Source organism: Polyodon spathula, chromosome 22 (assembly GCF_017654505.1).
Source record: "Polyodon spathula isolate WHYD16114869_AA chromosome 22, ASM1765450v1, whole genome shotgun sequence".
Lineage (NCBI taxonomy): Eukaryota > Metazoa > Chordata > Actinopteri > Acipenseriformes > Polyodontidae > Polyodon > Polyodon spathula.
In genome coordinates, this window is record NC_054555.1 from 20,889,962 (window position 1) to 20,903,195 (window position 13,234).

A 13,234-nucleotide genomic window follows, 5' to 3' on the forward strand; every position below is an offset into this window, starting at 1 on the left:
TCAAACGCGACATTGTTTTAAGCAATGCTTTATTGTTAATAATCTCACTGTAAAGTGAGCTTACTTCTACTGTTACTATCTTCGTTCTTTTCTACTTCTTTTCTACATGGCCTGTAAACGGGGTGGGTGGTCGGCTAATATAAGAGAAATGGTGACTGAAGTTGCAAACGACACCCAAGCCTGCAGATTTATTGATTACAGAAATATACACAAATGCAGGGGTTGTTAAATATTTAAAATTACTTTTACGTATAATATTTTTTAAAACAGTGTTTATTTAGCTTATATTGATGTCATTAAAAATGTGGATATACTACTACTACTACAACTGCTACTACTACTGCTGCTACTACTACTACTAATAATAATAATAATAATAATAATAATAATAATAATAATAATAATACATCCACAAATGTAGTGAGTACTCATGTCCAGCAGATGGCGCGTTGACATCCCTTGTTCGCTTGAGTTTCTTCTCTGACAGCATATACCATCTTTCCCCGCCTGCTCTCGTCGCCGCAGTGACGTGAAAGCGGTCGCGTTGTTTACACACACACACAGCTGGGAAGGTTTTCTGTCAGTGCTCAGGTGCTATTATTATTGCTTAATGTGCTGATTATTGTTATTATTATTTGTAGTCATGTCTCGAAGTACCGTGGCTGTGGAGAGCTGCTGCTGGGGGCTGTCTCTGGTTGTGGTGCTGTTGTTAGCCCCGTTGCTGCGGTCAAACCCGGGGGTGTCCGGGGAGATGGTTGCGCTGGTGGAGGTTTTCCTGCGGGACCTGCCCGGCGCGCCCCGACCTGGGTACCGGCTACAGGGGACGGTGCTGGAAAAGACCGCCGCCAGCGAAGGCAAGAGACTCGAAGAGAACCAGGAACTCGCCGAAGGAAGTCTGATTCTTGTAAGCTGTTTCTTTTTTTTTTAACAGTACTTGTACTACGCATATTAAAGTGGACTCTAAAATATTGCTACATATTATTAAAAAAACAAACAAGAAAGTATCTGTATATAAATGCTAAATACGGATTGAGACCAACCAGTTTATGCATTTTAAAAACATTTTCAGCAGTATTGCACAGAAAAAGCATAACAAGGTCTATTAATAATCAGAGTGAAAAAAGTACAGACAATGGTCAATCTCATAGAACTAAGAAGGATGAGGAGTGGCTATTTCACCTCCTTTTGGAGTGTTAGTCATAAGTATTTGTAAAAATACAAATCTGTTACTGGAGAAATACAGTAGTAGATTACAAATAACCCAAAACATCAAACAAGCCAATCAAACAATTCAATATCTTATTAACTATTAATAATAAAAAAAAAGGTTTAGTGTATATCAGATCCCATAACAAAAAACTCCTCTGCCTCATTTCCATCTAAGCCAGTACAAGCATGTAGGGGGCTGATAAGACTTGGGGTGGAATAGCCCCATTTGCATTTGTTTGCAAGTTCATTTTCTTTGACACATTAGCCAGTGTGAACAGGAGGATTCTGATTCACACAAGATCAGCCCTCAGTGTGTGCTGAGATGAGCCTGTGTTGAGATGAGCTGCTCTGTTCTGTGTGTTGCAGGTGGAGGACAAGGAGCAGGAGCAGGGCTCCCCAGACTCTCCAGTAAAGAGAGAGGCAGCAGAGCCCTGGATTGGAGTGGTCCCTGTGGAAGTGGAGCAGACAGAGGCACAGAGAGTCAGCCAGGAGACATTTGCAGCTGCTGTTGTCAGCAAGGTCAACCTAGAGATATGCCGGTCATTCTGTAACATTGTCTTATTGTATTGTAAATCTGAGGGGACACAAAGCCACTGTGTGGCTTGGAACTTGGTTTCAGGCCACTGCATGGCACACAAGGGGAGGCTTGGTATTTGATACAGCAAAGTTGTCTCAAATTAGGTTTCCCACTGTCCTGGAACCAGGATTCAAGCCACTGTTCCAGAAAAAGTGGCTTTGTTTTCCCTCAGCCTAATAAGCATAGGAGGGCATTTCCTATCTGTGGACTAGGGCTGTTTCCCCACCTATCTGATGTGCTGATTGTGTCTCTCTTTCTGTTGTGTTTCAAACACTTGACCAAATCAGCTAAGCACAAAACTATATACATCTTATACACACCCCCACCGGCTGGACTCCTGAAAGTGTGAAATCTAATTATTGCCAATGTCAGGGGCCACAGGCTCGTCTCATGACCTGGGGGTAATTGTACTGTGTTTTTGATTGATATGTTATTGGACATATTTGGAAAGAGTTTGTGAGTAGAAATGATTTCACAATGAACTTTAGCTCAATGAAAGGTGTTTAATTTATAACCAAAGCAATGTGACCTATCGTGGTTGACAGAGATCTACCACATGTGACAGTAGAGCTGGATTACACTCAGTAAGACTGAAAAGATAGATAAGGTTGGTTAGGAATGATATTTGCAGCTGTGCTTTTTAAATAAATAGTAGTACAGGGGCGTGCTAGATGGCTATAGGCTGTCGCACAGTGTGTTTCTGTTTTTGATTTTCCCAGCTCCCCTCCCCTGCTGTGTGCTCTGCTCTCACTCAGTGTGTTTCTGTTTGCAGATGAAGCGAGCCCTTGTCTTGGGAGCTTCTGCCCTGCTCATCCTGGCTCTGAACCAGAACACCATCAGAGAGGTATCATTCATTCAACCCCATGATCTAAAACCACCGTCTTGCCAGGGATCCCAAGATTAAACACTGAATATTATTGCCATTGCACAGCAGATTGATCAAAGAGCTTCTGTGTGTGTGTGTGTGTCACCAAATTTAGTGGATTTGTTCAGATTTATTCACAGTTCTTTAGTTATGGTGCCTCCACATGTGCCTTCAGAATGGAAAGTGCAAACCAGATCCATTCTTGGACGGTCTCTTGCTGGATGAAAATCAATTCAGACAAGGCAGTTTAGGGAATGTGAGCTCTGAGCCCAGCTAGCTGGCTCCCTGTCTGATATGCTTATTACTCTGTCACTTTCAGATGGACCTCTCTCAGGTGCTCTCCAAGCCAGTAGTTGTGATTCAGACGTCAGAAAATGTCACTAAACTCATCGGCGCCCTCTTGAGGTAAAAGCTGATAGGTCGCATCATTTAAATGAACACCTGTCAAATTAAAACCGATTACCTTGGTCCCGTAAAAAAAAATATCAACTAATTAATCATTCAAGAGGAGGTAAAGTGTACGAAAATTATTCCGTTTCATATGCCATCATGTTAAAATGTAATTTTCATTTAAGGTTCCAGTAAAGCTTTATTGATATAACAAATACAACCTTTTGGAAAAGGCTGCTCCTTTTTTATTTTTGACATTCAGTATGTGTCTGTATAAAATCTTACTACCAAGATTATTAAGGGTGTACATTAATGTGCTGTATTTCAAACATATCACAATATAAAATGATTGACTGTATGCTTACATCATTGGGGAAGGGTGTATGTGTGTTTTTGAGGAGCTGTGACGCAGATTCCAATGTGTTTTGTGGGTGGTCCTGATCAGGGGCTGTTGTGTGGGGGGACAATTATTTGAAGACCTGGCTTACTCTTTTTCTCATCCTTTGCAGAGGTCTTCGAGCAACTGCAAAAATCACCTATCAATCCATCCTCCAAGATAATCTGGTGAGACGGTCACCTCGATTCTTTTATCTGGATATATATATATATATATATAATATATATATATAATATATATATATAATATATATATATATATATATAATTTACATTTCTGTATCAATAGTTGCCTCAAGTGTAGGTTATCTAATTTACTAAACTTAGTAAGTGGCTTGAAGAGTAGCATTGAGCCAGCAGCAGTGTCTGTGGTACTCTTTTAATAAGCAGTGTCTGTGGTACCCTTAATAAGCAGGACTAGTCAGGTACAGAAGCAGTGTCTGTGGTACTCTTAATAAGCAGGACAAGTCAAGTACAGAACTTGAATTGACGACATTAAATTATTACTTTTAGTTCAGATGTTTACAAAGGAAACAGGACTGAGCTCTTTTTTATTTGCTTTATTTTTTCAATTATTTTTATTGTAACTTCTCCACAACACTAACGACACCTGTGCCTTCTGCCAGTTCTGTTGTCAATTCAACGCTTGTCTTTTTTCTACTCCTTAAGGACATTATCTTCCAGTATTGCTCATCTTTGTTAGACAGCTTTCTGGGTCTTCCAGTCCTGGGTTTGTCAATTACAGATGATGTTTCTCTGTACTTGTTGATTATGCTTCGGACACCACACCTTCAAAATAAAGTGATGCGCTATTTCACTCAATGTTTTTTCTTCTTTATGCAAGTCAAGGTTGTTCTAATAGTAGAAAACACTAGTGAAGGCTTTGAGTAAATTGTTGATGCTCGTAATGCATCAGAGTAGAAAAATGCAACATGTCTAAGACTTTTGCACGACAGTGTATGTTCTAAGAATTAACTCATTGGACTGTCATGGTGCAAACTCTTCCAACTGATAGGAATATTTTCGAAGCAAACTGCTGGCTTTCGAAGCCATTTGATATACAGTTTCAGAGATGAAGATTTGACTGAGAATTATAGACAAATAAGGAAATTCAATACCTTTTATTGGAATAACTAAACAATAATTAATAACAAACTTTCAAGACCTCAAAGGTCTCTTCTTTCATTTGAAAAGGAGACTTTTGAGTTCTTAAAAGCTTGTGATTTTTGTTTAGTTAGTCCAGTAAAAGGTATCACATCTCCTTCTCTTTGTTGATCATCTTTGGACTGATAGGGCTACCATTTCATGTATCAACGACTGAGAATTCTGAAATCCTGAAGCTAGACTTGATTAACAGTGCTGTCTGGTGGCTAATACAGCATGAGCCTGCAAGGCCTGGGGAAGTTGTGAGTTTAAATTATCAGGTGAAAGATCAGTCCTTGAACTAATACTTTGTGCCTCCTAGTATTGCTACTGTATTATTATTAGCAGTAGTAGTTTATGTATTAATATAAGTACACATTTTGTGTACCAACATTATTAAAGTCAAACATCTAACAGCACATGTAGGTCTCTCCAATATATGTGCATCTGTAAAAATGATGTAAACTATATTTTAAACAACAGCATTGTTGAGATACTCTCATGTTTTGACACAGCGAACCCCAGCTGTGTAACTCTTCTGATGTGCCCCTCCTGTGCTGCAGGGGGCGACGCTGACCCTGTGGTCAAGCTGCGGCCGGTCCCGGGGAGGGCTGTACGGGGAGTGGCAGGGCGTGATCTGTACTGGAGAGGCCAACTCACAGGTCCAGGTAAGAAAAGCCGTGAAGCAATGAGTACACAGCCATTTAAAATAAACTGAAATCGACAGGACTTGAAAATGAAAGAATAGTTTTTTAAAGTTACACTTTTTTTTTTATTTAACATCACAAATGTACCACGCAGTCGTAGTAAATAGGTCATGTTTTGGTATTGCTGGACTGTCATTTCGTTATAAATGGACAGTCATTTAGGATTACAGTGGTTTGTTTTTTCTTTCTCCCACAGAAATACCTCCAGCAGCTCTGGAACACAATCCTATTGGTAGCTCTGATCTTGTGCACTGGAGTCGTAGTTCAGGCTCGCTGGCAGTACAGGCATTACCAATCAAATGAAGATCTGGAGGTACGTTTATCTATTCGGTCTCTTCAAGAAATACACCCGGGGTGTGCCATTATTGAACCCCAACATGCTATTCTGTCCTATTTAATTTATTACAACATGCAGTACTTGTTACTGAGTCAGGCATTAGGTTCAAAATGTTTCCATTTATAATTTATTAGACAAGGCAAATGCAGAGGGAGGTTTTGGTACTAAAATAGATTGGTGACAAAAGGTTAATTAGGTTACATGCTAGTTAACTCAGAGAACATCTAACAAAGACACTTTTATACTTAGGCCAGTGTTCTAACACCGTGTTATACACATTTCAGACTTTTAACTGACATGGGCTTCAGACTGAAATCCCCTTGCTTTGGGTGACCATTTCATTGAAATTGACAAGATTTACATTTTCATTTAAAAGTTAAATTTTTGAATGCAATTCACTTATGATAATCAGCTTATATAAGTACACGTATCATATAATGAAATATTAAGTGTTTCGAGAAAAGTTTATACAGTTAAAAGCATAGATAATCATGGAAAACCTGGTTTCAAGCAGGTGTACTCAAACTTTTGACTGGTACTATATATATATGTGTGTGTGTGTGTGTGTGTGTGTGTGTGTGTGTGTGTATATATATATATATATATATATATATATATATATATATATATATATATATATATATATATACGGTATACGGTTTTTTGTTTTTTGTTTTTTTTACCAGATCTAATTTTGGAATCTGTCTTGTAATTATTCAAATCCAGTGACAGAACGGCCAGCGTGGCATGCTGAATATGATTACTGACTGTATTGAGATCGACTTGTTCAGATCAACCCTAACTCTTTCAGCACTATCACTATAATTACACTGCTTCCCTCTTTCAGCTCTATCACTATAGTTACACTGCCCCTCTTTCAGCTCTATTACTATAATTACACTGCCCCTCTTTCAGCTCTATCACTATAGTTACACTGCCCCTCTTTCAGCTCTATCACTATAGTTACACTGCCCCTCTTTCAGCTCTATCATTATAGTTACACTGCCCCTCTTTCAGCTCTATCACTATAGTTACACTGCCCCTCTTTCAGCTCTATCACTATAATTACACTGCCCCTCTTTCAGCTCTATCACTATAATTACACTGCCCCTCTTTCAGCTCTATCACTATAGTTACACTGCCCCTCTTTCAGCTCTAATCACTATAATTACACTGCCCCTCTTTCAGCTCTATCACTATAATTACACTGCCCTTCTTTCAGCTCTATCACTATAGTTACACTGCCCCTCTTTCAGCTCTAATCACTATAATTACACTGCCCCTCTTTCAGCTCTATCACTATAATTACATGGCCCCTCTTTCAGCTATAAGAACTAGAACTGCCTCCCTTCTTAAGAACATAAGAATATTTGTGAACGAGAGGAGGCCATTCAGCCCATCTAAGCTTGTCTGGTTCCTGGTAGCTGGTTGATCTCAGAACGTTGTCAAGTTGGGTCTTAAAGGAGCCAAGTGTTTCTGTCCTACTCTCCACTTCTTTTCTAATGGTGTACTCTGGTCCTGGTGTTTGTCTGCCCTTAAAGTAATGGTTTGGGTTAACTGTCGGGTGCTTTTAGGATCTTAAAGACTTCAGTCTTGTTCTTCAGCTCTTAACAGGGATGGAAATGAGTGCACCCAAACTATGCCAGGAAAATGCGCCCCACAACATTACAGAACCACCAGAACTCTTCACTGTTGGAACCACGCACTCAGGGCTGTAGAGTTCTTTAGGGTGGCGTCACGCGTGCAGTCGTCCATTTGTCAAGAACATGGTGACATTTCTCCACTGCTCGATAGTCCATTGCCTGTGCTGTTTGCACCACTGGAGTCGCAAACATGCATTGCCAGGTGTGATGAGTGGTTTGTGCACTGCATCCCGACTATGGTATCCCACTCGTCTGACCGTTTTTTGATGAAACTGGCTGCTCGCGCCTCAGGTTGAAATTTGCAGTCAGTTGATCTGCAGTTGCTCGCCTGTTTTACCTTGCACTTCAAATTAATGCTGTTGCCCTTTGCTGGTGATGTCTCTCCCTCAGAGTTCCATGCCGACATCACCTTAGACACCGTTGCTCGTGAAACATCAGCAAGTTGATCTGTCTTGGTCACTGACGCTCCTGCCAAACGCGCCCCAACAATCACCCCTCTTTCAGAGTCACTGAGGTCTCCTCTTGCAACCATGCTAGCCATAATTATGGGCAGCCAGGCCTGTCCAGCATTTATACATGACCCTAAGCATGCTGGGATGTTATTTGCTTAATTAATGTATGTATGTATGTATGTATGTATGTGTGTGTATATATGTACAGTGCCTTGCAAAAGTATTCAGACCCCTGACCAATTCTCTCATATTACCGAATTACAAATGGTACATTGAAATTTCGTTCTGTTTGATATTTTATTTTTAAACACTGAAACTCAGAATCAATTATTGTAAGGTGACATTGGTTTTATGTTGGGAAATATTTTTAAGAAAAATAAAAAACTGAAATATCTTGCTTGCATAAGTATTCAACCCCTGTGCTGTGGAAGCTCTCAGTTTGTACCGATGAAAGAAATTGCCCCAACAAGGACACAATTACCTTACCATTGGCCTCCACCTGTGAACCATTAAAGTTGCTGTCACATTTTCTGGATAAAAACCCCACTGTTGAAGGATCATTGGTAAGACTGTGAATCTGAAGAAAAATGAAGACCAAAGAGCATTCTACAGAAGTTAGAGATAAAGTAATACAAATGCATAGATTAGGGAAAGGGTACAAAATAATATCCAAGTGTTTGGATATCCCAGTGAGCACAGTTGGATCAATAATCAGGAAGTGGAAGCTGCATCACACCACCCAGGCACTGCCAAGAAAAGGCCGTCCCTCAAAACTTAGCGCTCAAACAAGAAGGAGACTTGTGAGAGAAGACACAGAGAGGCCAACAATCACTTTGAAGGAGCTACACAGTTCAGTGGCTGGGAGTGGAGTAATGGTGCACCAGTCAACCATATCAGCAGCTCTGCATAACACTGGCCTGTGTGGGAGGGTGGCAAGAAAGAAGCCGTTACTCAAAAAGTACCATCTGAAAGCACATCCGGAGTTTGCCAGAAAGCATGAGAGTGGCCCAGCTGCGATGTGGGAAAAGGTTTTGTGGTCAGATGAGACCAAGATCGAGCTTTTTTTGGCCAAAACTCAAAGCGCTATGTGTGGCGCAAACCTAACACTGCCCATGCCTCAAGACACACCATCCCTACAGTGAAGTATGGTGGTGGCAGCATCATGCTGTGGGGATGCTTCTCATCAGCAGGGACTGGGCATCTTGTTACAATTGAAGGAAGAATGGATGGAGCAAAAAACAGAAAAAAAAGCAACAAAAGAATCTGCTTCAGTCCACTAAAAAACTGAAGCTTGGGAGGAAATTCACCTTTCAGCAGGACAGTGATCCCAAGCACAAGGCCAAAGCAACATTGGAGTGGCTCAAGAACAAAAAGGTGACTGTCCTACAGTGGCCCAGTCAAAGTCCTGATCTCAATCCCATTGAGAATCTGTGGCACTATTTGAAAATTGCGGTCCACAAGTGTCATCCAACCAACCTGAACAACCTGGAGCAAATCTGCCAAGAAGAATGGGCCAAAATCACACATACACTGACTTAAAGCTGTTATTGCAGCGAAAGGTGGCTCTACCAAATATTAATGTGTGGGGGTTGAATACTTATGCAAGCAAGATATTTCAGTTTTTTATTTTTCTTAAAAATATTTCCCAACATAAAACCAATGTCACCTTACAATAATTGATTCTGAGTTTCAGTGTTTAAAAATAAAATATCAAACAGAACAAAATTTCAATGTACCATTTGTAATTCAGTAACATGAAAGAATTAGTCAGGGGTCTGAACCCTTTTGCAAGGCACTGTGTAAATATTTATATATATATATATATATATATATATATAATATCATATATACCATACCAACCAAAACTGGTTTCCTTCATAGTATAGGAAGGTACATTGGTTTTGGGTGGCACTATAGTGTCTTTTTTATTTGAGATCTGATCCTCTTGTTTTCAGTTACATCCAAAACATGACATTGTGAAGCATCTGGCTGCTCTGAAAACCAGACCGTATCACCCGCTGGGTGTGCAGGGAGGAGAGACAGAGAACTGTGCCGTGTGTCTGGAGCAGTTTCACAAAAAACAGGTTACACCCCCACCATTTACACATCTGACAACGACATTTTAAACTAAATCCTTATTGTAAAGGTAGATGTGTTTTACTGTTGAATTTACATGTTAGCACAAGAACATTTCTGCTTTAGTTAAAAAAATATATATATATCGCAGCTATAATTTGGCTAATAGAAACCTGGGAGGTGGGTTGGTTTGTGAAAACAAACCCATAAATTATGTTTGAAATCAATAAAACACAATGTACAACAGAGTGATTCTTTTATAGGGTATTTTGATGGGACGCTGTGTTTGTTTAACTCAAAATATTACTAAACATTAACTGGTATTCGCTATAATTAGCTTGTATTTGAACGTGGAAAAAAAGTATCTACCTTTAAAGAATCAGCAGGGAGTTGAAGTGCAGTGAAATATTTGAGCATATTTGTGTCAGTGGCAGGCATGTGCCTCTTGCTGTCCCTGTCCCTGTCCCTGCTGATGTAGTGTGTGTTTTCTGATCCCCTGTGCAGTGTCTACGGGTGCTGCCCTGTCTTCACGAGTTCCACAGAGACTGTGTCGACCCCTGGCTCCTCCTGCAGCAGACCTGCCCACTCTGCAAGCGAAGCATACTGGGTGAGCAATCCACAAGGCTGTATTTCCCAGTGGGCCTTACAATACTTCACAGTGTAGTCTGGATTTCACATATTTAAAAGGGAAGTTTTCATTTGAAATAGAAGCACCCATGGGGGGAGGAGCAAATCTGGTGGTTTGTAAGCATCAAGTAAATCTGGCTCATTCATGTATGTTCAGTGGTTAAAACAATATGGCAGTAGTACAGTTCATTTTTACTGGTACAAAAACATATGCGCTCCCCTAGTATTCAAAACCACTTGTACTTCTTTACTTCCTGCCCAGGTCAAACACTCATGTTTGCATGTTGCTAGGCTCTTACGTAACAATTATTTACTTATTTTTATTGAACTAATTAAGTAGTTCAGAATGCTTATGCACTTGTGATTAAACTTGATACATTCGCTGAAATCAAGTTATTGACATACCAAAATCTGGGGATATATGGAAACGTGTCTGACTGTCAGTCTGTCAAAATACATACTGCAGATGTATGTCACTTTTTCATATACTGATAGCTATAATTTAGTAAAAAGGGTGTACATCACTAACATGCTATTTGTGTTGTACTTCCAGGCAATTACTCCACAGGCCGCAAATGAAGTTGGGATCAAGCAAATCGTCTCGCCGGCTGTCTCTCTCTGTGCGTCTCTGGGACCAGCACCTGCTTCCAAGGGCTTCTGTGTGAGGAGGGACCCACTCCTCTCACTCAGGTTCTAACAGTGCCAGGCAGCAACCCTCTGTCGCTCCAACTGACAGTGTAAAAGACAACAGCCTTTGTTTGATTTTGTTAACAAGCGCTAACAATGAAGACTTCTGAGGGCTCTTTAGAGCAGCCCTATAAAGTTGCCTTCTGTCAGCTTTTGCAAGAGAGACAAGCCCATCTCTCACATGCATTTAGGTACACTACCCACCATCAACAAGTATTGGGACAGAATGACTGGGTGAGACATTTTAGATTTTTTTTTGTACCCCTAAAATGTGACTACAATAAGAAAGGTATTTTGATACAACAATTAATACAGTCAGCATTGTTTTCAGAAACGCTTTTTGTGGGTAAAGTGAAGAGCAATTATCCTGCCCAATAATATTTAGGCTAGCACTGCATGTGTGGGAGGGATTGCTTATTAAAATCTGTTGCACGTGATTAGAGATTATTCAGGGATATTTAGTAACGCAAAACAGGCAACAGATGACCGAATTATTCAAGTGTAATAGTGTAAGGTATCTGTTAACAGTTTCTCTAACGGTGACCTGAAGGTTCAGCTTGTCTTTTGAAATGTTCTAATTTGAACAAAGTCTTTTTAGGAAATGCATTTGTGTTACCCAACTTTCTCAATAGAGAAGAGTACAGTAATTAATTTTATTACTAAGAGTATGGTAAAGCTTGTGCTAAAGCCAATTCTGTCATACACTCATCTCTTGCTAATTTTCTAAAAGGAAATATTACTATATAAAAAAAAAATGTAAGGCAGAAATGTTAGACCAGTGATGGTCATTGTGTTTTTTGCATAGCATCAAGCAGTGTTTAACAAAATAGATTATGCTATTCAATTAACACTCTTTGAAATGAAGCATTATGGCACAACTGGGCGAGTGTCGTTGTGGGATATTGCTACATCTCGAGGTGTGTTGTGAGGCAGCAGGTGAAGCCAATATTGAGATTATTGAGGTCATTGGAAACTGAAAACTACTAAACATAGGTTTAGATAGAACCTTGATGATGTCCTGACAAGTTGCCGTGGCAATATCACATAGCCCATTGAAATCAATAGGAGGATCCCTATTTTGATTAAGAAAAAAGTTTGTGTGGAAAGATCTGATAATAGCCAGGAAGTTTTGTGAATGTCAAATCAGTTGTTTAGGTATTTGTACAACTTTATTTACATGCAGACTTGTATACCTAAATTAATATACAGAACCACCTTATGGTGTATTAACACTGCTTGATGTTACCATGTAAATGGATCCTTTGTGACCCTGCCACAGGATATTACCAGTCCCGGGCTGAATTCAGTGTCCCTGCACTAAACATGTGCTGTACCTTCCCAGGAGATGGTAATATACTGTTTTGCAGCAGTGTCAATATAATGTTAATTTATCTTTATATTTAAAAAATTGAGGTAAAGTTACTATGTAAAATAACATCATTCCAGTATATCCTAATGTGTGTTTCTGGTTATTCACTCCAACCCACACTATCCAGAGCTTCCCTAATAGTGATTGTGCTTCAGGATGAGGTACCTGTAAGAGGGGCGCACATGCGCATGTTATCTCTTACTGGATGGGTGACATATATACTCAAGTACATTTCTTTCAAAATTATTTATTAACATGAAAAGGTCATCCCATGAAAATATGAGTTGATCCCGTTCCCACCATACCGTTTTTGGTGAAAAACACACGTTCTCACAGCTTTACAGTCATGTGCCAGCCGTTAACGTTCCAGTCCCTCTGTACCAGTAAGTGCATATAGTCTTGCCTGATGTTGGTTTCAGTTATCAAGTGACTTGAGTTTCGTCTGTTACATAATGACTTGGACTGGAGCTAACATAGCTTGACCAAACAGCATGACAGCTAAAGCGGTATCACATTTATACACTTAAGAATGTCTTTTTAAAATTACATTTCATAGGACAGGTACTAAATTGAAACCAATTTTAGATGGATGTATTTTTAAAGTAATTGTGATCATGAATGCCTTAGATCTCTGTGACCAAAGCCAACCTTGAACCCATATTCTTTTCTGCACTGCCCTTCCATTTCATTAATCAATGATATTAAACCTAATTGCATGTCAGAACTTTCTAATGTTGTTAAGTGAATTATTATGAT

At 39.7% G+C, this 13,234-nt stretch overlaps 1 protein-coding gene across 1 annotated transcript; it reads left to right on the plus strand.

Moving 5' to 3' along the window:
* Nucleotides 1–537: 537 nt before the first annotated feature.
* rnf215 (ring finger protein 215) lies at nt 538–13,199 on the plus strand. The gene is made up of 10 exons (XM_041223137.1): nt 538–904; nt 1,576–1,728; nt 2,559–2,630; nt 2,971–3,056; nt 3,551–3,605; nt 5,144–5,248; nt 5,484–5,600; nt 9,675–9,803; nt 10,300–10,402; nt 10,976–13,199. Exons 1-10 carry the CDS (start codon nt 644–646, stop codon nt 10,999–11,001), a joined length of 1,107 nt encoding a protein of 368 aa, XP_041079071.1. The 5' UTR covers nt 538–643; the 3' UTR covers nt 11,002–13,199.
* The last annotated feature ends 35 nt before the right edge of the window (nt 13,200–13,234 follow it).